Source organism: Coenobita brevimanus, chromosome 101 (genome assembly GCF_032717465.1).
Source record: "Coenobita brevimanus isolate Jiangsu-jjx chromosome 101, ASM3271746v2, whole genome shotgun sequence".
Taxonomy (NCBI): domain Eukaryota; kingdom Metazoa; phylum Arthropoda; class Malacostraca; order Decapoda; family Coenobitidae; genus Coenobita; species Coenobita brevimanus.
In genome coordinates, this window is record NC_137054.1 from 42,444,933 (window position 1) to 42,469,385 (window position 24,453).

Below are 24,453 nucleotides of genomic sequence, written 5' to 3' on the forward strand. Positions count from 1 at the left end.
TGTGGGAGTAGGTGAGAATCAGAAGGCAAAAGAGGGTGTATGTATTGTTGTGTGCAAGAGATGGAAGGAGAATATAAGACAGTATGCATCAGTTGGTTCCAGGAATTTGTGAGGAAGATTTAAAGTAGGAATACAAACGTGTGCTATTGTGTGTGTGTGCACCAGTGCAAGATTGTGCAGGCAGTGAAAGAAGAGTTCTGGGCAAATGTGGAAGTGTGCTTGGAAAAGTTTGAGAGGAATGAGAGACTGTTTTTGATTTGAGATATAATGAAAAAGTAAGGAATATGAAGGTGGATGGAGTAGTTGGTGAGTGGGGTGTCCCTACAGATGGATGAGGATGGCAGTGCACTAGTGGACATTTGTGCAGGGAGGGGGTTGGTGATAGCCTCTTTAGGCACAAAATTATCCACAGGTATATGCGGCAGGTGATGAGAGTCGGTGGTGAACTGAATGAACAGAGGGCAATTATCAATTACTTGTGTTTGGATGAGAGAGTGAGAAGGTATGTACTGGATGCAAGAGTATACAGAGGTTGGGGGAATGAACTTTCTGACCACCACTACCACCACTTGGTGGTGGTGAAAGTCAGGGTACAAATGCAGTGGATGAATATATGGAGACAAGGACAGGAGGAAGTGATCCATACAAGGAGGGCAGAAAGGTTGCAGGAGGATGGAAAAAAGGCAGAATATAAGAGAGAAATGGAGGAGCAATTGGGTAAATATGATTTGGAGCAGATGGGGCAGGTGGAATGTGTGTGCAAGATATTCACAGAAGAAATCTGTGCAGCACGTGACGTGGTGTGTGAGGTGAAGAGAAGACGGAGGGGGATGCAAGGGACACCATGGCGGAATGAAGAGGTGAGACAAGCTGTGGCGCAATAGAAATCCAATAATGCATGGATGGAAAGCAGAGGCATGGAGGAACTTGAGAGACTGAAGAGTGAGTTATATGTAGACAGGAAGAGAGAGCTGAAAGAATTAGTAATGACAGTAATAAGTGAGTGAATGCAGATTTTGGAAGGAATTTGAGTGTAATGTGAAGGGAATGTAAGAAAATGTTCTGGAAGGAGATAAAGAGAGTTAGACAGGGTAAGAAAGAAGTTAGTATGGGACTGAAAGATAAAAATGGTAGATTGATATAGATTGATAATGGAGAAGGGAGAAAAAGTGAGCAGATAGAGAGAACACTTTAAGGAATTGTTAAGCATAGAAAATGAAAGTAATGCAATTATAAGTGCCTGGGAGAAGAAGGGAGGTGAGAAGCGAGGAAGAGATCAGTAAGATGGAAGTAGTGGAAGCACTGAAGAAAGGCAAAATGGGAAAAGCCCCAGGAATTGATGGAGTGTGTGGTGAAATGCTAAAACATAGGGGAGAAATAGTAGTAGAATGGAAATGAAAGATATGTAGATTGGCCTGGAAGGAAGGTAGAGTCTTGGAGGATTGGAAGTCAGGTATAATTATTCCCCTGTAAAACAGAAAAGGGGGAAAAAGAAGTGTGTGGGAATCATAGGAGTATTTATCTTCCTAGCATAATAGGCAAAGTATATGGTAGGATACTTACTGACAGAGTTAGGGAAATAACAGAGGAATTAGTTGGAGAAGAACAGGGAGGTTTTAGAAACTGAAGGGTTTGTGTAGATCAGATATTCATCCTTACATCCTTAGTGGAGAAGTTTTTCAGAAAAGTTTCCTCTTCTTTCTTTTTTTCCACATCCTTCTGTATGCAGGTGACTCCACACTGAGTGACAAGCCAAATGGTTTCCTGTACACCATGAAACTATTTACTGTGCTGGGTGGTAACCATATCACCAAATTATGGCACCTGGTGGTTTGGTGGGTTATTAAGGTGCTCCAATCGGATTGAGCTGGTGCAGGTTTATATCCAAGGGTGGTTGGGGTTTATTGCTCAGGTAATGCCACTCAGGGATGAATGAGGCTGGTCACTCTCATCTTAAATGTCAGGACCAACTTCCGTAGCCCTGGGCTCCCATGCTCCTCCTGGGGCAACACAGAATTAGTTGATGTATGTATGGAGGGATGGAGTTGAGAGGTATATGAGGGAGGGGGGGGTGAGTTGGGGGGAGGGGAGTCAAATGGTGGGTGACAGAGTGACTTGGAGGCGTTTTGTCTGCGGCCACCCTTTGCAGGATTAGGGCGTCGGGCTATAGATAGATAGATAGATGTATGTATGTCTGCCCTTTCCTCTCCATCCTTCTTCCCTTTCATTCTCTTCTGTCTTTCTTTCCTTCATTCTTTCCTTGTCCTTCTGCCTACAGGTGACTTTACACTCCCTCTTCTGTCTTTCTTTCCTTCATTCTTTCCTCTTCCTTCAGCCTGTGGGTGACTCTACACTGAGTGACAAGCCAAATGGTTTTCTGTACACCAGGAAAGCATTTACTATGTTGGGTGGTAACCATATAACCAGATTTTGGCGCCTTGTGGTTTTAGTGGGTAATTATTGCTCTCCAATCAGATTGAGCCTTTGAAGGTTTATATCCAAGGGGTGGTTGGGGTTGATTACTCATGTAATACCACTCAGGGATAAGTGAGGCTGGTCACTCTCATCTTAGATGTTGGGACCAACTGCCTAGCCCCGGGCTCCTACGCTCCTCATGGGGCAACGAAGGATTGGATGATGGATGGATGGATGGATGGATGTGAAAGGAGTTGTATGCAGCCTTCATTTATTTGGAGAAAGCATATGATAGAGTGGATAGACAAGGAATGTGGAAAATATTAAGAATATACGGAGTAAATGGGGATGCTGAGGCTGCAGTGCGTGTGGATGGTGAACTGAGTGAATTTTATTGTCTGAATGTTGGATTCAAACAGGGATGTGTCATGTTTCCATGGTTGCTCAGTGTATATATGGATGGGATTATAAAGAGGTACAAGGGATTATAAAGAGGTACAGGTTGTGTCCCCCCCGCCACAGGGGGGGACACAACCTGGCCGCACTATGGGGTGGTACTACTACTCTGCGGCCAGGTTGTGTTAGGAAGAATACTGCCACCGTATTCCCTGCGTGTCGTAAAAGGCGACTAAAAGGGGCGGGGTGAGGGGACTAGGGACCCCCTCCTCTGTTTTGTAGTTCCTAAAAAGAGACAGGCCAGAGAAAGGGATGGGGGATGGAGTTATCCCCGTACCCTGAAGATTGGGTCTATGAATGTGCGTGGATGTAGTACGATTGAGGCTAAAAGGGAGGAGATTGGGAGAATGTTTGTGAGAAGAAAGTTGGATGTGTTAGCTTTGAGTGAAACGAAGATGAAAGGGAAGGGGGAATCTATGTTTGGAAGTGTGAATGGAAGATTGTCAGGTGTTGATAGAGGAAGGGCAAGAGAAGGTGTGGCCTTGTTAGTGAGTCCGGAAGTTCAGCAATGTGTGATTGAATGGAAGGAGGTGTCATCGAGACTGATGTGGGTGAAAGCGAAATTTGAACGTGAGTTGTGGGTGTTTGTGAGTGCATATGGGCCTGGTAGTGAAAGGGATGAACAAGAGAGGGAGTCTTTCTGGAATGATGTTGATGAGTGTCTGCAGAGTTTTGAAGCGAATGTGAATGTGGTAATGATGGGAGATCTGAATGCTAGAGTGGGAAATGTAGCAGTTGAAGGCGTAGTTGGTATGCATGGTGTGCCTGGAAGAAATGAAAATGGGGAACGAATGATAGCGATGTGTGTTGAGCGAGAGATGGTGATTGGGAATACGCTGTTTGAGAAGAAAGATATTTATAAGTATACATGGGTGAGACAGGAGGGTGGAAGGGTTGTTGATAGAGCCTTGATGGACTATGTGGTTGTGTCTAGGAATGTAATAGGAAGATTGTTGGATGTGAGAGTTCTGAGAGGGGAGGGTGGAGGTATGTCTGACCACTACCTGGTGGAGGGAAAGTTAAGAGTAGGTAAGAGATGGATGAGAGCTAGGAGGGTTAGGTGTGGCAGGGAGGTTTTGAAAGTGAGTGAGTTGGATAAAAGAGAGAAAAGATAGAGTATCAGGAGAAATTGAAAGATGAGTGGAACGCAGTGAAAGATCGGGAAAATGGCAGCGTGGAGGAGGAATGGCAGTTGTTTAAGAGTGCTGTGGTGGGGCATGCAGAAGAGGTGTGTGGTGTGAGACGTGTGGGTGGTGGTGTAAAAAAAAGGAAGTGAATGGTGGTGCGAGGAAGTAAGTATGGCTGTCGCTGAGAAGAGACGTGCATATGAAGTGTGGCTGCAGAGGAAGGATGAGATGTCATATGAAAGGTATAAGGAGAAGAGGAATAGAGCGAGAAGGGCTGTGCGTGATGCTAAAGTGGCAGCAGATGAGAGGTGGGGTAGGCGGCTGACAGAGAATTTTCAGCAGAATAAGAAAATGTTTTGGAAGGAGGTGAAAAGGGTGCGAAAGGGAGAGTCTGGGAAGGAAGAACGAGTAAAAGCAGAGGATGGAAGGATGTTAATTGAGATGGATGCAGTAAGGAAGAGATGGGCAGAGTATTTTGAAAGATTGTTAAATGTAGAGGAGGAAAGGGTGGCTGAGACTGGGGCGGATGGAAGGGTGCAAGGAATAAATGTGTTGGGAGAGTTGAATGATTCTTTGATCACAAAGGAGGAAGTGGAGAAGGCAGTAAAGGAGATGAAAGCAGGGAAAGCTGCAGGTATGGATGGGTGTGCTGTGGAATGCCTGAAGGGTGGTGGAGTGACTATTGTTGACTGGTTAGTAAGATTGTTGAATGTGTGCTTTGAGAAAGGTATGGTGCCAATTGACTGGGCAAGTGCTTGTGTGGTCCCGTTGTATAAAGGCAAGGGTGATAAGTATGAATGTACTAGCTTTAGGGGTATAAGTCTGTTGAGTGTTGTAGGTAAGGTGTATGGTAGAGTGTTAATTATGAGAGTTAGAGAGGGTACAGAGGGAGTAATTAGTGATGAGCAGTGTGGCTTTAGGAGAGGGAGGGGATGCGTTGATCAGGTGTTTGCTGTGAGACAAGTGTGTGAAAAGTATTTAGCGAAAGGCAAGGATGTGTTTTGGGCATTTATGGATTTAGAGAAAGCGTATGATAGAATTGATAGGGAGGCTTTGTGGACTGTTTTAAGATTGTATGGACTTGATGGTAGGTTACTAAAAGGGGTGAAAAGTTTTTATGTAAATAGTAGAGCGTGTGTAAGAGTGGGAAATGCTGTGAGTGATTGGTTTCCGTGAGAGTGGGGCTGCGACAGGGATGTGTGATGTCGCCTTGGTTGTTTAATATTTACATGGATGGTGTTGTAAGGGAGGTGAATGCAAGAGTTTTAGGTGGTCTGAGTCTGGTAAATGTTGATGGAGGAGAGTGGAATCTGAAGCAGCTGCTGTTTGCAGATGATACTGCACTGGTGACTGATTCAGAGGAGAGATTGAGAGAGTTGGTAGAGGAGTTTGGAAGGGTGTGTGAAAGGAGGAAATTGAAAGTAAATGAGAATAAGAGTAAAGTGATGAAGTGTACGAGGTTGATAGATGGTAGGGGGATGAATATAGTTTTGAATGGTGAGTTGCTTGAGGAGGTAGATTGTTTTAAATATCTAGGGTCTCATGTTGCTGTGGATGGAAGAATAGATGCAGAAGTGAAGTTTAGAATAAATGAAGTAGGAAAGGTGCTGGGAGGAATGAAAAAGTGTTTAAATGTCGTTCGCTTAGAATGGATGTAAAGAGAAGGCTGTATGAGGGTGTTGTGGTACCGACTGCATTATATGGGTCTGAAACATGGAATATGGGTGTAGCAGAGAGGAAAAGTTTGAATGTAATGGAGATGAGATGTCTGAGGAGTATGTGTGGAGTGACGCGTATGGATCGGGTGCGAAATGATGAAGTGCGAAGGAGAACTGGAGTTGTTCGGGAGATGGCTGGTAGAGTTGAGCAGAGGGTGTTGGGATGGTTTGGGCATATGGAGAGAATGGATAATGAGCGATTGGTGAAAAAGATAACTAGATCTGATGGGAGAGGTGTAAGGCTGAGAGGAAGACCACGAATAGGATGGATGGACAGTGTGAAGAGAGCGCTGGATGCGAGAGGGATGTCTGTTGAGCAAGGAAGAGTGGCTGTGCGTGACAGAAATAAATGGAGAGAAATTGTGAATGAATAAGTGATGACGCAGCCCTGAGGGGATATTCTCCCGCATTTGGTCTGATCAGCTAGTCAGGTCAGGTGCGGGTAAGGGGATGGGTCTGTTATGATGTGGCAGGGGTAAACCAGTTCTGCTGTCGGGCCCTGCTGCGGATGTCACTGATTGCATTGCCCAGTTGACCCTTGTGCGGTGTGGTGCGGTGAGGATCTGTCCGTTCTCCCCTTTGGGGCTAAGATGCGAATGAATGTGTTTGAATGGATGAGTAAATGGAGAGTGAGTCGTCCTGTCTCGGCTACCTCCCTTTCCTTGGGGGAAGCAGCCTAGGTATATAGATAGATAGATAGACAAGGTAGGGTAGTGGACATTGGAGTGGCCCTAATGAGAATGGGCAGCATTTGGACACGTCCTGTTTTTTTTGTCTGCAGATGATCCTATATTGTTAAGTGAAGACAAAGGGGAACTGCAAGGCTTGGTGAATGAGTTTGGGAGAGTGTGTAAGGAACAGAATCTAAAGGTGAATGTAGGGAAGAGTGAAGTTATGATCTTTGAGAAATGAAGTCACTGAATGCTCAGTGAGGTTGGACGATGAGAAAATGGAAAATGTGAGTGCATTTAAGTACTTGGGTAATGTGATGAGTAAGGATGGAAGTTTGGAGGATGAAGTGTATGAAAGAGTAGAAGAAGGAAGAATGATTGCTGGTTCTTTGAAAGCAGTGATAAGAAATAGGGAAGAGAGCATGGAAGTAAAAAAAAGTCACTGGATGATAATATTGTAATACCATCTCTTACATGTGGAAGCGAAGCTTTGACCTTTTTGGAAGGACACAAGTCAGGAATGAGAGCAGTGAAAATTAGTTATTTGAGAGGAGCATGTGAAGGTACATGGAGAGATAGACTGACAAATGAGGAAGTGGAGGAGCATTGTGGTGTGGCTGTGGATGTGATAGAAATCATTAAGCGAAATACTTTGAGGTGGTTTTGCCATCTGGAGAGGATGGAGAGTGAGAGTCTAATGAGGAAAGTATATGTGAGTGAGGTGGAGGGGAGAGAGGGAGGGGGAGGCTGAGGATGAGATGGAGGGATGGAGTAGAGAGGTATATGAGTGAGTGGTTGGGTGAGCTGGGAGGAGGGCAGCAAAATGATGTGGAGGTGATTTGTTTGTGGCCACTCCTTATGGGATTATGGCATCTGGCAGTAGATAGATAGACAGAACTCTGTACCTGGTCTCTTACATATACAGTAAACTCTCAATAGACCAGTTTCTAGTCAAAATTTTTTTGAAGTTTGATACTTGTGTGGGCAAAAAATATGCAGAAAATAACAATGTCAACCATTATTTCCCCCAAAAAAATGTGCAGAAACATGAAAAAATAATAAAGTAACTGAAAAATCACATGACTCTGAAACGGCGTCTGATTGGTTGTGACGTCACTACTCACACTGAGGCAGCATAGTCTGCTTTGTTTACGTTTAGCCAGCACACATTGAGCTTATTTCTGACCTCTAAGAATGTCCAGTGACATGAGGAATAATTGCTAATGTTTCATTCCAATGTGTAAGTGCTCTGACAAAAGCACAGTAGGGAAATTATTCCTATGTATACCAGCCAATAACAGTAAATGAAAGCAGTGGTGGCTGGCTGCTCATCTGAAGTTCCCAGTGCTGGAATGCACTCTTTACTGTTGTGAAAATATTATATTCTTCACCATATAGGTTCATACACACCTAATTATATGAAATTCAGTCAAAACTTTGCTTAATTTAACTATTAATAGAATATTAGGAGTCAGAGCGAAAAAGTGCTAAGGTTAGCGCGTATTTCTACTTTAGATCGCCAACACACCTTGACAGACTTCTATTTTGCACAGATACTGATTTAAAGTGCAAATAAATGCACTTGTATGTTAAATTAATATTTATACAAAGCAGATGTGTGCCAAGGCAAGCTGTTGAGCTAAAGGAGAAACACTTCTGCTAATTTTAGCATGTTTTCGTTGTGAATCCGGATTTTTTAAAAGGTAAAATTAAATACAAAACTTTGACCGGATTTTGGATAATTAGATGAGTATGAACCTCTATGGTGATAAAATCTATAACACTTACCAATTAAAAAGTGCCAGTTCGGTGTTGATTCGGTAAATGACTTCCAATTCGGTATTTCGTCACACTTCCCTGAAGGTACTTTACAATCAAGTTCAATCACTGAAACTGTTTTTTTTTCAAGAAACTAATAATGAAGAGGTCAAATATTAAATATTCATGAGCATAATATCATTATAAACTCATACAACTGATACTGTACAGCATACATTTAACACTTTCTGCCTCATGAGGTACGAGCACCGCTCGGGAATGGTGTAGCTGTAAGCTACTTCTGGTCTATTTCATCACAATTTACTTACCTAACAGATACTATCCATTTACACCATGAGAAGTATTCCTTCACAACATACCTGAAGGGGGTAGTTTGGATCTATGGTGGCCATGTAGGTACAACTGTTATCTGTCACTGGTAAAGTATTGTGTGATGGATTGGAGCGTCGCCTGCTGTATGAATGCTGACGTCATCGCCAACATGGCGGCTCCTTCCCTCCAGCTGCAAAGAATTAAAGTTATCACATCTTGTTCAGTGCAAATGATAAAATATATTAAAAGATACATATACTGTAAGTTTTTAAGTACATGGCAGAGTGCACTGGCCAAGCTTACCGAGAACCAGCAACACGTCTATTATCCGTCGTTCCAATATCCAGCCCAACGCAGTATCTGGTGCTGCTGGTTCTGCTGTGTTAAAAAAATATTTGACAAAAAATGCAATATCCGGTGCCAAAACAGGATGTAACCAGTGGTTCTATGCAATATTCGTTGTCGAGGTTTATTAACATTAGAAAACAGTAGCCAGCCGGCTCTGTATTATTGTATTACAGTACACTGTTATATCATTTCTTTCTGGTGAGGAATTGGAAAATGTGAGTACGTTTAAGTATTTGGGTAGTGTGATGAGTAAGGATGGAGGTTTGGAGGGTGAAGTGCTTGAAAGGGTACAGCAGGGAAGAAAGGTTGCTGTTTCCTTGAAAGCAGTGATAAGAAACAGGGAAGTGAGCATGGAAGTGAAAAAGTTACTACCTGACAGTATTGTGATACCAACTCTAATGTACGGAAGTGAAGCTTGGACATTGTTGGAAGGACACAAGTCAAGAGTGAGAGCAGTGGAAATGAGTTATTTAAGAGGAGCCTGTGGAGTCACGTGGAGAGACAGGCTGACGAATGAGGATATAAAGGAGCGTTGTGGTGTGGATGTGGATGTGATAGGAAGCGTTATGAGGAACACACTGAGGTGGTTTGGCCATGTGGAGAGAATGGAGGGTGAAAGACTGACGAAGAGAGTGTATGTGAGTGAGGTGGAGTGGGGAAGAGGGACGGGGAGGCCGAGGATGAGATGGAGGGATGGGGTGGAGAGGTATATGAGAGAGGGGGGTGTGAGTTGGGAGCAGGGCAGTGAAATGGCGGGGGACAGGGCGACTTGGAGGCGATTTGTTTGTGGCCACCCCAAACGGGATTGAGGTGTCTGGCAATAGATAGATAGATAGATTTTATGTTTAATTTTTATCTTTTACTTATGGTAGAGTTTTTAGGATAGAGGGTCGAGATGGATAGTAACACAGTATCCGGCTCGGCTTCAAATATTGAGTCGATGGGGGGCACTATGTGATATACAGCATTTCACGTTATTCGGCGTAGGGCCCGGATGAATACATCGGATAATTGAGAGTTTACTGTATTAAGGCTTGATTACAGTACTGTATATCTTCTCTATACTGGATCAGATGGGGGAAAGCCCAGTCCAGCAAAGCTGATAATTCATGAAGTTCAATGGTCCCCCCTCCCCCCTGCCCAGAAGTATGATATCAAGTACTGGGAAAATAAATGAGTAAAATAGCATATTCTAGTACCAACAATGAAAACTATACCCATCTTACACAAACTTGACCCATAATTTCACACCCTTGTCAAAGCACTTCTTTATGGCTAACACAACAACTCGGCAATCATGAGAGGGAGAGGTCCAGGTTGAGGTAAAAGGGGTAGGAAATTCATGTTTTGTACACTGTACCCATATAGAATGATGTAGACTGCTCCCACTCTCACTCTCCTCATATGGTGTAGACAGAGTTAACTGTCATCCATTGTCACTGTTGGCAAAGATGATTTCTGGGGGCCCCGGTCCCACATCTGGTAGAGAGAGTCCTGAGTTTCCGGGGCTGGGGTCCTGGAGGCTGTACTGTTGGATCCTAAGACTGTTTGGAGGCTCACTGAGGATGTTTTCTGACTCTGTGTGGAGTCTCATGGCAACAGGAGTGGGTACAGGCTTCAAACGCTGGGAGATCATAGGCTGGTTCTGCCTTGGTTGCTGCAGCTGCTTTAGCTCCAACCTGATGACCTGCATGACCTAATAATGGTGGACAATAGACCCTTCAACCCTGTCTGTGATGGTGAGAATTGTCTGCAGCATCAGTACCTGCAGCCAGACAGTCCAGGTGCCTACACCTCATTTTCATCTTCCTCCCTGGTCAGTGACTTGTCTTGTTGCAGCCAAGCAGCAGTTTTTTCTTTCTTTTGTGATGGTAGCCAGGCACACCAGCATCCTCATCCAGCCACTCTGGCAGCTCCACCTCATTAAGATCACCGTGCCCTGCAGTTGCCATCATTTCTGGCATTTTCAGTGGTTCACACCCCCCAGAATCATACAGTGGTGCTGGAGCCTTAGAGTTCTGAGGGGTTTGCACCACCCATTCTTCAATGGGGCAAGAAACACTTTTATCCATGTCTCTGCCCAGTTGAAGATGGTGTCCTGGGTGGTGTACTTTTTGATGTTATGCAGGATCGTCTTACCTTTGGTGTCCTCATAGCCTTCCTTACCCATCCCATCCTCAGTCATGAGGCACTGGTACAGTTAGAGGTTCCTTGAGTGCCTCTTTGCACTCTCTAGCTCCCTTGTCCATAGGCTGGATCATGGCAGTGGTGTTGGTTGGCAGGAGCAAAGCCTTGATTCATCCATCCTTGCTGCAGAGTTTGATAGAGGAAGGATGGGCTTGTACATTGTCCAACGGTAGTGCTGCCTTCATTTCTTGAGAACTGATGCCATACCTTTTTTGATGCTGCCTCGTGAAAGGGTTGAAGCTGTGGTGGAGTCAGTTTTGGGGATATCCTGGGTAAACCATGTAGACTTGTTCCCATGGTACTCCACAGGAAGCTTGGCTGTGATGTCCTTGAGTGGCCTAGGTTGCATGCTGTTACCTACTATGACTGGCTGTAGGCGATGAGAGTCATCAGCATGGGCACTGGCCATGCAGCCAGTATCTTTCAAAGCCTGGGTATTTTGAGGGAGACCACCAGAAGAGCCCAGTCTCATCTGCACTGTGATTTGAAACTCATGCAGGCCCTCCTTCTCCACCAGCTTCCGAAAATGCTGGACGAATGGCTTTACAGTATCACTCTTGGCATTGAGCATCTCCCCAGTTATGGCCATGTTAGCAGTGCCATGGCACCTCCTAAACTTCCAGAGCCAGTCATTACTACAGTTGAAAATTTAAACTCCAAGATGAGTGGCAACCCTGTGTGCTGTGTGTTGGATATCCAGGCCAAGTACAAGAACACCTTCAGCTCTCTCCTGCATGTACTATAAACTGCTTCATCTAGTTTCCTGTTGGGCAGCTTACTGCTCCTAAACACATCTTTAGTCTTCCTCACACCTCCCATTTTTTTTCAAAGCCTCCTTTGTTTTGTCCTTGTCCTTCAGGCCTTCAGAATATCATCCAGCATCAACCTCTTGATCCCATATTTACTGTATAACTGAGGCCACCCTTGCTCGTGCCTTTCTCGTATGCCTTGATCACTTCCATCTTCTGTGCAAGGATTAAAATCTTCCTCTTTGCTTTCTCAGTGGAGGAGGTGGAAGGTTATTCCTTATAAGAAGCCATTTTTCACAGTCACTATGGAGTAACATTTTTTTACACTCAAGAGACACAAGATCAGGGGTGCACCCAGGAATTTTCTAAGGGGGGGGGGGCCCGTAGTGAGGTGAGGTCAGGTAATCCGATAATTACTGGGAGGTCACATGCAGGTTTAGAGTCAGAGATCTGCTGGCTCATGTGTTAATCATTGTTTGTAGTTGCCAGTTTTTCATGTTTTGCTGTTATCGAAATAAATATAAATATTAAAGGACCCAGAGAGCTAAGGGGGGGGCCCCGGGCCCTGTGGGCCCCCCCGGATGTTCCCCTGCATAAGATCCTGAGGTGGAAATGTTAATACCATGAAAGATACAGCAAGACTGATGCTGCCCATGTGCAGTACAGTGTGTCCACAGCCCCCGATCTGCCCAGACCTACCAGAAACACTGTACATTAGTCTTTCAATAATCTGGCGTAATTCAGCCAACCCCCACGCCGAATAATACAAAATGCCAGATATTGCGTCAGTACCCCCATTCGGCTGTCCATACGGCATTTAGCCAAATAATGTGTCACTACCCTAAGCTATCTGTTTTCACCCCTCTATCCAAAATACTTTCCAACGATATTACCCACGAGTAAAAAGATGAAAATCAAGCATAAAATACAATACATTGTTGATACAGTACATATAGTACAGCAATACAGTACAGGTATACCCTGATTTAAGGATGCAGTTGGTTAAGTAATAACCCATTGTTTGGTGGGGTATCGTATCTTGGGGTAGGTTTAACGTGTATAGGGATGTGTTTTTGAGCCTTGGGTTTCCCCCACAGCCAAGTCCTAAACCCACCCAAATGAGTCCAAAAACAAGTTTAAAGCCAATCTGAAAGGCCTAACAGCTGTAAAAGAAGCTAATCTAATCCTAACACTTGTAAATAGCTTACTAAAACCAACAAATGAAATCTGAAAATCATCAAGTATAAGTCTGCAAAAAATCAAGCTTAGTAAACTGTACCCCAAATTGACAATATTCACCCCATCTATGGCTAAAACACATTAATGTAAGTCAAAAAACAGTTTATAAATCAACCTAATCACATAATTTTAGTCTAAAATTTCATCAAAATTGGTAAAAAAAATAGAAACCCATCATTAAACCATGGTTTGGCCATTGTTAGGCTTGGGTATGGTGGTATTTCTACCCCCATCATTAAGCCAGGGTATCACATCTAGGGGTATCATATATTGAGGTATACCTGTACATAATGTAATCATAACTGTACTGTACTCACTTTGTGTTGGCATTGATGGAGGGTAGAGTAGTACACTATGCAATATAGTGCACTTAATCCCATGTGGTCTAGTAGCTAATGGCTCCCACAAAGATTACTCCAGCATGGTGGGCCACAGGCCGATCACAGCACAAGGGGGTACCCACTGTGTTGGTCACAACTGCACAATGCACAGATATGTCCTAACTATACAACATCCATGGGAGAGAATGAGAGTGACAGTAGGCTTGGCGTATTGGGTGGTCCACTCCTGCAACACATTGTGATTGTCTGGCATGTTGCAGGGTCTGCCTGTGCACTGATTGAAGCTGGATTATACAAATCACTGCTGAAAAATGCATAGTACCACTGATTGCTTCCTGTTTTTGCTAATTTCACAGGATACTGTTTTAATAGAGCTGAGCAAAAAGCACCGGATATTGCGACAGTGGATAGTTGAAAGATTACTGCAGCCCAAATATAGCTCAGCGTGCCACCACTTCCTGCCTGCTTCTCCCCAACGTAGCCCAAGTGGGTGGGAAAAACCGCCGTCAGCATTAGCAGCTGCGTTCGGAGTCACACTGTCGGAAAACGATCCAGTATGCTTGCGCAATACGCTTCATGTACAGTAATTTCTCAGTTATCCAGCATAATTCAGCCAACCCCCTACGCCAGATATTTCAGAATGCCGGATGTTGCACAGATACCTCCAATCGGCTATCCATTCAGCATTGAGCTGGATAGTATGTCACTACCTTAAGGTATCCATCTTGACCCTCTGTCAGCAATTTTTACAACAATAATACCCATGCATAAAAAACTAAAATCAAGCATAAAATACAGTACAGTGATGATACAGTACATTTAGTACAGTAATACAGTATATAATCATACTGTACTCACCTAGTGTTGGCATCAGTGGAGGGTAGATACGCACAGATACGTCCTCACCATACAAAATCAGAGTACAAGGACACAAAGCACTGAGTGGCCACAAGGTTAGTCACAGCACTACAGCAAAGAGTGAGGCTTGGGAGGCCACAGACTAAGTCACAGCGTGGGTAACAAATGCAGGGTGCACAGATACGTCCTCGCTGTACGGTGTCCCCGGGAGGGAATGAGAGAGTGATAGTAGGCTTGGCACATTGGGTGGGCCACACCTGCATTGCACAGTGATTGGCTGGCGCGTTGAGGGTGGTTTACCCGCGTGCATATTGGGCCCCTTGTCTGAGCTAGATGATACACCTCACCGCCGGAATGTGCATAGTACTGCCGATTGCTTCAAGTTTCCTTGCAGGATATTGCCTAATTTTGCCGGATACAATATTGTTTTAATAGAGCCGATCAAAAAGTGCCAGATATTTCCAATGATTTGGTGTTGATTGCAGTGAATGAAAGGGAGGCAGAGGAAAGATTTAGGAAGTGGTAAAATGGTATGAGGCACAAGGGCTTAAGAGTAAATGCAGATAAAACAAAAGCGATGGTATCTAGGGTTGGTGGTGGTACTGTCAAAGAAGAGGGAGAGTGGCCATGTGCATTTTGCGACAAGGGCATGAGAAGTAATTCCATCTTGTGCAGTGTTCGTGGTAAGTGGGTGCATAAGACATGTAGTGGTATTAGAGACAGACTACGAGATAATGCTGATTTCATGTGTGTGGTGTGTCGGGGAGAGCATGTGGAAATTGTCAGACATGAAAGGATTGATCTTGGTGGTGAGTCTCTTGAGAGTGTGGAAGACATTTGTTATATGGGAGACATGTTATGTGCTGGAGGTGGGGCTGGTGTTTGCCCTGTGGCTAGAGTGAGGAGTGGTTTGAAGAAGTTCAGGGAGCTGTTGCTTCTCCTGACATTGAGAGGGCTCTCCCTCCATGCTAAGAGATCTTTGTATGCAGCATGTATTAGGAGTGTAATGCTGTATGGTAGTGAGACCTCGGCAGTAAAGGAAGAGAATATTTTCAGGATCAGATGTACAGAAATGACAATGATTAGTTGGATGTGCAGTGCGCCCCATGAGTGTGAGGCCTGGGAGGGCTAGGTTTACGATGGAAGAGTTGAGGGGTAGGATGGGACTGGAGTGTGTTGGTGTTGTGATGATGATAGATAGATTGAGATGGTTTGGGCATGTGGAAAGGATAAAGAATGATAATTGGGTGCAGAAAGTGGGAAGTTTTAACATTAGAGATAGGCTTGTGAGAGGTAAACTGAAAATACCTGGGACAAGATAATTGAGTGTGACGTCAGAGATAAGGGACTGAGTAGGGAATCTGCCAGAGGTCGAGCAGCATGGACATTCACTTTAGGTAACCAAGGCTGACACATGCAAGCATGATTGAGCGTATAAAAATGAAACAGTTGTGTTGGGCCAGTTCTTGCAATGAAGGATAAGTAAGAGATTACTGTAACAGATAGGCAAGCTGTGGTGCAAAAGAAGAAAGCATATAGTGAGTGGATAGGAAACAGAGGCATGAAGGAAGTTGAGAGACGGAAGAGAGAGTTATATGTAGGGAGGAAGAGAGAGGTCAAAAGATTAGTAAGAGAGTAAGAAAAGAGTGGATGAGGAATTTCAAAGGAGTTTGAGTGTAAAGTGGAGGGAATGTAAGAAAATGTCCTGGAAGGAGGTAAGGAGAGTTAGACAGGTTAGACAGGGTGATAAAGAGGTTAGCAGGGGTGTGAAAGATAAAAATGGTAGATTGATAATGGGGAAGGGAGAAAAAGTGAGCAGACGGAGAGAACACTTTAAGGAACTGTTAATCATTGAGAATGAAAATAATGCTAGTATAAATGGCAGGGGAATAGCTGGGAGGAAGAGGGTGGTAAGAAGAGAGGAAGGGATCAGTGGGATGGAAGCAGTGGAAGCAATGAAAAAAGTCAAAATGGGGAAACCTCCAGGGATTGATGGAGTGCGAGGTGAATTGCTGAAGCATTGGGGAGAGATATAAGTAGAATGGGTATGGAAAATGTACAGATTGGCCTGGGAGGAAAGTAGAGTCCTGGAGGATTGGAAGTTGGGTATAATTTTGGTGGTAGGTGGGGGCATTCACCATCCACTCACTTGATGTAGTGCTGCTCTCGGGTGCCTGCCCTTTCCTCACTTTTTTCATTCCATCCTCTACTGTCTTTCTTTCCTTCATTCTTTCCTCTTCTTTCTGTCCATGGGTGACTCTACACTGAGTGACAAGCCAAATTGTTTCCTGTACACCAGGAAACCATTTGTCACGTTGGATGGTAACCATATAGCCAAATTATGGTGCTTGGTTGTGTAGTGGGTAAATTAAGGTGCTCCAGTCAGATTGAGCTGATGCAAGTTTATATTCCAAAGGAATGGTTTAGGTCTGTTGCTCATATAATGCCACACAGGGATGAGTGAGGCTGGTCACTCTCAGCATAAGTGTCAGGACCAACTTGCCTAGCCCTGGGCTCCCACGCTCCTCATGGGGCATCGCTGGATTAGACAATGAATAAATGAATGACAAAGGAAAAGGAGAAAAAGAAGTGTGTGGTAATTTTAGGGGCATTTGTCACCTCAGTGTAATAGGCAAAGTATATGAGAGGATACTAATTGACAGAGTTAGGGAAATAACAGAGGAATTAGTTGGAGAAGAACAGGTAGGTTTTAGGAAGGGAAGAGGTTGTGTAGATCAGATGTTCATCTTTAGGTCTTCTGTGGAAAAGTTTGTAGAGAAGGGAAGGAAGTTTTATGTGGCCTTCATAGATTTGGAGAAAGCATGTGACAGAGTGGATAGACAAGGAATGTGGAAAATATTAAGAATATATAGAATTGATGGGAAGTTGTTGAATGCCATGAAGTGTATGTTTCAGGGTGCCAAGGCTGCAGTGTGTGTGGATAGTGAACTGAGTGAATTTTTCTGTTTGAAGGTTGGATTGAAACAGAAATGTATCATGTCTCCATAGTTGTTCAGTCGGGTTATAAAAGAGATCCATGGTAGTGTAGTGGATGTTGGAGTGGGCCTAATGAGAGAGGGCGCATTTGGAAACTTCCTGTGTTGTTGTTTCCAGATGTTAGTGTATTGTTAAATGAAGACAAAGAGGAACTGCAAGTCTTGGTGAATGAGTTTGGGAGAGTGTGTAAGAAATGGAATCTAAAGATGAATGTAGGAAAGAGTAGTTATGGTCTTCGAGAGAAGTGAAGTCTCTGAATGTACAGTGAGGATGGCTGATGAGGAAATGGAAAATGTAAGTCAATTTAAGTACATGGGTAGTGTGATGAGTAAGGATGGAAGCTTGGAGGATGAAATGCTTGAAAAGGTGCAGCAAAGAAGAAAGGTTGCTGGTTCTTTGAAAGCAGTAATAAATAGGGAAGTGAGCATGGAAGTAAACAATCCACAGCATGATAGTATTGTGATACCAACCGTAAGGTTTGGAAGCGAAGTTTGGAGCTTGTTGGAAGGACACAAGTCAAAATTGAGAGCAGTGGAAATGAGGTATTTGAGAGGAGCATATGGAGTTACATGGAGAGACAGCCTGACAAATGAAGAAGTGAAGGAGCACTTTGGTGTGGATGTGGGTATGATAGAAAGCGTTAGGAGAAATACATTGAGGTGGTTTGGCCATGTGAAGAGGATGGAGAGTGAGAGATTGATGAGGAGAGTGTATGTGAGTGAGGTGGAGGGGGAGGGAAGAGGAAGGTGGAGGCCAAGGATGAGATGGAGGGATGGAGTGGAGAGGTATGTGAGAGAACGATGCATGAGTACGGGGGAGGGCAGTGAAATGGCAGGGAACAGAGCGACATGGAGGCGATTTGTTTATGGTCACCTCTTGGTATTAAGGCATCTGGCAGTAGATAAATTCAAGAAGTTTCCAATGGCCCCAGCGTTGTCCGGTACTTCCAGGTGATTTTTTCCATATATTGGATGGCATTATGCACAACGATTTGTAACAGGGTCCTCAAAGTGTTCATTAAAGTCAATATCCAGTCTAGTGGGATACAGTAAAGTGGGGGTTTACTGCATTGTTCATTATGAACATCAGTCTTTGTACTGGCAATCCTTGTATTATCTGAAAATTAAGATTATTGTAAATTCAAGCCTTTAACTTATTGTGAAGAGCCTCATACATTTGCATGAAAGGGACTGCCCTGAGTGTGAGAAATGGCCTCGATGAGTTTACCACATGACACTACTTCTGCAGCTTAAGAGCCTAGCTTCCTCCATCTGTTGTAAGCTAATATTTGAAATGAACATAAATCATATTGAAGGAGTTGATTGCAACACAGTACAGTCTCCATATAACATGAGGTTATGCAGGACCTCATGCTGAGTCAAATTCATGCTAAAACATGACATATATGTATGAGTAAAATAGAAGGCTAGGTTCTGGGAGCCTCATGTTTTTAAAAATATACTATATACTGTATATAATTATAGGTTATTACAAATATGTCTGCTTTAACACACCTGAGGCAGTGTGTTTGCATATGCTCACGCTGACTGGCTACATCAGTGCATCCTAACCTAACTGAGAAGTTTTACCCCCCCCAATACTCCCCATAATTTTAACCACCAAGGACCGCCACTAAGCCTAACCTTGAAAGCCCTCAATACCAACCAGACAAAAACTTCTAACTTAATCAACATATGAAAAATCTCCAAAATCACCCCCCAGCATCACACATATATTGCCAGGAATTACTAACAGTGCACTGTCTTTTTAAAAATGTGGTGTGAAACTATTTTTGAAAGTATCATAAGTCATAAAGAACAAAGGAAAACCTATACTGTACTGAAATCGTCAGCATTGAGTGATTGCGTACAACCTCTCCAATGAATAATAGAGAGCTGAAGTCACCATCCACCTCGCCAGCAGTCACACAGAATGTAATTGCTGATCTTTTTCCCAAAATCGTAAGTGAACCTGAATGCAGTATACCTGTAGTACTTACCCAGTGGAGACCCATTGAAGGCATCTGACAACATGTGAGGATTTAAAAAAAAAACAGGAATATTGTCAGCAGACCATACAGTGTGGACAAGGCTCTGAACTTCACTGGTGGCACCACCATCTGGGGAGGAACACCAAATTCACTGTTCAGCGGCATACGTTTTCTCACCCTCTTGCTAGGAGCAGTGCCCACCTAGGTGGCAGGGGTGAGTTCCATCAGGGTGTTCTGAGAGTTAAGACCAATCATAGAAGACTCCATGATGTGCCCTACACCTGGTCGTCATATTCTATAAACAACACAGGATCACTGCAGTATCACAGCAATACAGTGAACTGTGATAGCACAAAAACAATGATGGGTTAAGTACCCGAAACCAAGATGATGAGGGACACAGCTGGGAGGCACACGTCTAATGACCAGATCTAGGCAACATTTCAGAGGGGGTCTTCAGGCAATCAGTCACACCATGATAATTGCCACCACAGCCAACACAAACTTATGGGAGACCCTGCAATTTTCTATGACAGGACCAACTGCCTTGCCAAGCCCTCTGTCAATGGAAACATCTCCTTGGCTTTGGCACATACTGTAGGTCTTAACCTGAAGATGGTAGAAAACTGCATCGAGGACATTGGGCAATGTCAGCTGATCAAATGTCAGTATCAAAGGTGCTGTGTCTGTCAAGATCCTGTTTACTTCTTGATCCTCTCAACTTTCATCACTCCCAGGTTTGCCAGTCACTCCAGGAGATCATCTTCTGAGTATCTAAGGAAATTCTTGGAGAACACTATTCTACTCCCTGGGTCTGGTTCAAGGTGGCATGACGGGTGACCCCCACTTCTTTGGAAGTCAAATTTTTGATGACCTAGACCCAAGTGCATTCATCAGCATCCCTGACTTAAGCAAACAGAGACCCATCTGCCTGCAGGACAATCTTTGGGGATGACCCTCAAGCTTTCACCAGGTCATGGTAGACTTTAAAAAAATTTTAATCTCTAAAAGAAGTACCATTAGCCAGCTTCAAGACATGGTATTTCTCTTAGTCATCTGGCACAGAGATACCAGGAATCATCTCAGTGGTATGATTGAAAAGTTTTCTTAGAGGGCTTGGTATTTTTCCCACGAGAACTCCTCTTACCCTTACTTCTGGTAGCCCGATACAGTTCAAGCATTACTATGTTCAGCACATTAGTAGGAGTGCCCTATGAGCACTCCATAACCCCCTGAGCGTGAGGGAGGACCGACAGCTCCTGGGATGGGGAAGTGTCATTTGAGGATCCAGTAGACTTGCAAGGTTTGTGAAGAGGATATTCAGGACCCCTGGAGTGGCCAGGGTTGGCAGAAAGAGAAATGTATCCAGTAGATGACTCATGGGCCTGGCCATATGGCATACAAGGATCAGTATTTGAGGGGATTCTGCCATATAATAAGAAGAGATTTCACTCCCCCTTCACACCTCTACCCACCATGGAGTCCAACAATAGCAGGTAAAACAACTGGTCACAGAACACCTGACTTCCCCAGGGGTGGTGGAAGTGTATACACGAGTAACCACCATACAACCAGATGGCAGCTCTGGACCAGAAAAATATCAGGCCATATGGTGTCCACCTGACCCTAACCAAAAGATGACCATCCGACTGGCTTGGTTGGACCTCGCCAAGTCACCCATTCTGGTCAGACCAGGCAGTTAGAGACATGTTGCCAGCCTCAGGATGCATCATTTGGCATTGCTCAGTCACCAGTCAACCTGTCTCTTTAGCATCACGGGATCTCATGTATGGCAAACATGTTGGGAGGCAACATCCCTGCTCAAAGATGACCTGGGCAGGGGGACATCATCACCACTAGCTGACCTCCTTACTTGGTGATCAGAGGGTAGCAATTGGTCCACAGGATCAGTGGATATCAGTTCTAATGAGGCAGCTGGATGACCAAAATGGGAGCCCACCGACCATGCATCAAGCCCCACCACCACCATTACAAGGTAGCTGCTCTTTTGTTGGGACATACCCAGCAAATGTATAATGAGACCTGACTGTACTGTATGAGCCAGAATGAAGAATGAAATATGTCCATGAGCACAAGAAGTTAATGGAGATTTTTCAAGCCCTCCTCAGACTGAGGATGTCTCTTCCATCAGTCTGTATGTTGCCATATTCCTTAATCCTTTTAGGGATGGCCACAAACAAATTGACTCCACATCACCCTGTCCTTTGCCATTTGGCTGTTCTTCCTCAAGCTCACACACCCCTCTCTCACATATCTCTCCACTCCATCTCTCCATCCCATCCATGGTCCCCTCCTCCTTTCCCCCTCCACCTCACTCTCATGCATTCTTCTAGTCAGTCTGTCATTCTCCATCCTCCTCATTTGGCCAAACCATCTCAGAGCATTTCTCTTAACACTTTCAGTCACATCTACAGTACATCAACACCACAATACTCATTTACCTTCTCATGTGTCTGCTTCTCTCCATATGTAACTCCACGTGCTCTTCTCAGATAACTCTTTTTTACTGCTGTCCCTCTTGGTTTACATCCTTCCAACAGGTTCCAATCATCACTTTGGTACGGTAAGTTAATGTGAGGATCACCATTCTGTCATGCAGTGACCTTAGTGTGCACACTTCCCTATTCCTTATCATTGCTTTCAGTGAACCAGCAGTGTTTCCACCATGTCTCTTTCTACAGTTAATGAAATTATGTAACACTAGGCAGAATGGAATGCAAAAGATGTCCTAAAGCTGATTAGCCAGAAGGAAATATGCTCATAATTTTCTTAAATAGTCTTCTGGAGCAAGATGACTCTTCACCAAAGTTAGCCCATTTCAGGATGGCTCTTCTGTTTTCTCTGCACTGGAGTCAGTTGGAACAGTATGGCTATATGAGGTCTGTCCAAAAGGAAACTGAACTTTTTAAACAGCACATCAACTAGCTGGTGTAGCGTGACCACAAAAGGATAGTGGTCTAGCGGTGACTTTGAGCTTTAGTGTAATGCTAGCTGCAGCACACCACACCACATAGTCATCGAGGTACACACACATGAATGAACGTGTTTAATGATCATGGCAGTTTGTTGCAAGTTAAACAGTGAAGGATCTTAAAGAGCAGTGTGTTTGTGTGATATTTCTGTTTCAGATTGGGAAAAGCTTTTACAGAGACTTTTCGGGTGTTGCAACAGGCTTATGCGGAGGATTGTTTGAGCTATACACAATGTCAAGTGGCTCCAGGAGTTTGAATCAGGACAAACATCCATCGAAGATGATCTGGTTGACCTTCCACATCAAAAGACAATGATCACATTGAGAAAATGCATGCTGGGATCTGTGAAAATCATCACCTGACTGTTCATGAAGTTTCTGTAGAAGTAGGCTTCTGTAAAAGCCCATACCACATGATTTTAACCGAAAAACTGAAGGTGCATCGTGTTGCCGCAAAATTGGTGCAGTGTCTGATGACAGTTGAGCAAAAAGAGAACCGTGTCACAGTCAGTCAGGAGCTGTTTGATTGTTCAAATGCTGATGAAAACTTTCAGAAAAATATAACAGGTGATGAAACATGGGTGTATGGTTACAATGTCAAAACAAAGAGGTTGTCATCACAGTGGATTGGAACATCATTACCACAGCCAAAAAAAAACATGTCACCACAATTTATAAAAAAAAAGTCAGAGTTGCACAAATTTTTTTTTCATTTATTTTATTTATTTATTTATTTTTCCTGGAAGGGTATTGTTTATCATGAGTTTGTAAAAGTCAGAGTTTCACAAATGTTAAGGTGTTTTTTTTTTTTTTTTTTCCTGGAAGGGTATTGTTTATCATGAGTTTGTTCCATGTGGTCAGACAGTCAAGAAAGAGTTTTACTTGGCCATCCTGAAGTATTTGAGGGAGGTACTGCAAGGGAAGAGGCCCGAGGTGTGGACAAACAAAAACTGGATGCTGCACCAAGGCAGTGCACCTTCTCATGCATCACTCCTTATCCATGACTTTTGGGCACAGCACGAGATGACTATCATCCCCCAGCTGCCCTACGCTCTAGATATGCCCCCTTCCCCCTTTTTTTCCATAGTACGCGTATTTCATTCCGTCCATCCACCCATCATCCAATCCTATGTTGCCCTATAAGGAACGAGGCAAGTTGGTTCTGATATTTAAGATGAGAGTGACAAGCTTCACTCATCCCTGAGTGGCATTACGTGAGCAATAAACCCCAACTACCCCTTGGATATAAACCTTCACCGGCTCAGTCCCATTGGATCACTATAATTACCCACTAAACCATCAGGTGTCATAATTTGGTTATATGGTTACCACCTAGCATAGTAAATGGTTTCCTAGTGTACAGGAAACCATTTGGCTTGTCACTTAGTGTAGAGTCACCCATAGGCAGAAGAAAGAAGTATTTTTTTTTTTTTTCCCCATCTGCCTGAAGTTGAAATCCACCCTGAAAGGTCACTCGTTTCAGACGATAGAAGAGATTAAAAAAAAATTCACCAAGTGCACCAAACACACGCTCACTGAAGTACGTGTACCTCAATGACTTAGTGACGTGGCATGATGCGGCAAGTGTTAGATCAAAGCTCAAAGTCGCCGCTACACAGCAATCCTGTTGTAATCACACTCTGCCAACTATTTGGTGCCGCCGTTTAAAAAGTTCGGTTTCTTTCTGGACTGACCCATTTCGACCATATATTCTCAAGGTACCCTTATATCTTCATGTCAGTAAATGTACAGGTATTGTATATTAGCTACATAATAACCCTTTTCTTCTTACCTGTCTCACTACAGGTTCCCACCAGAGTGGAACAGTACACCTTGAGACCTGTAGAATCTGCCAGCATACTCCTTGTGGTGGAGGGTGGAGCAGGTGTTGCTGAGGCTAGTCCTAGTGCACCAGGAGATGCCCCCTCACCACCTTCAACACTCCAGCGAGGTTCAGTACTCTTCTTAGCTGCTGGCCAGTCTCTAACACTCAGGCCACACTCAGATTCACAACTGCTTGCCTTTCGGGCCCTGTGTGTACTGTAAGATTAGTCTTGTTTGTTTACAGTACAGTATATGCAAGTTTAAAAGTAACTGGTTTGTGTACTAGATTTAATAGCTGATCATTTTAGGTTAGTTCCCCTCCTTCTCTGTTAATATGCTTTTTCTTTGTATGTGAACACTTTTGTCATATAGTAGTTTGTAAAGTATTGTGTACACTACTGAATCTAGCCCCTCTGAAGTTTTCCTGGTTAATTTGGTAGGAAGTGCATT

At 43.9% G+C, this 24,453-nt stretch overlaps 1 protein-coding gene across 1 annotated transcript in view; it reads left to right on the top strand.

The window, feature by feature from the left end:
- LOC145414913 (mannose-6-phosphate isomerase-like) overlaps nt 1-24,225 on the top strand; it is a 273,834-nt gene extending 249,609 nt beyond the window's left edge. The window contains exon 7 of the mRNA XM_080284329.1: nt 23,986-24,225. Coding sequence (XP_080140455.1) covers nt 23,986-24,225 — 240 coding nt within the window. The remainder of the gene's footprint in view (nt 1-23,985) is intronic.
- The last annotated feature ends 228 nt before the right edge of the window (nt 24,226-24,453 follow it).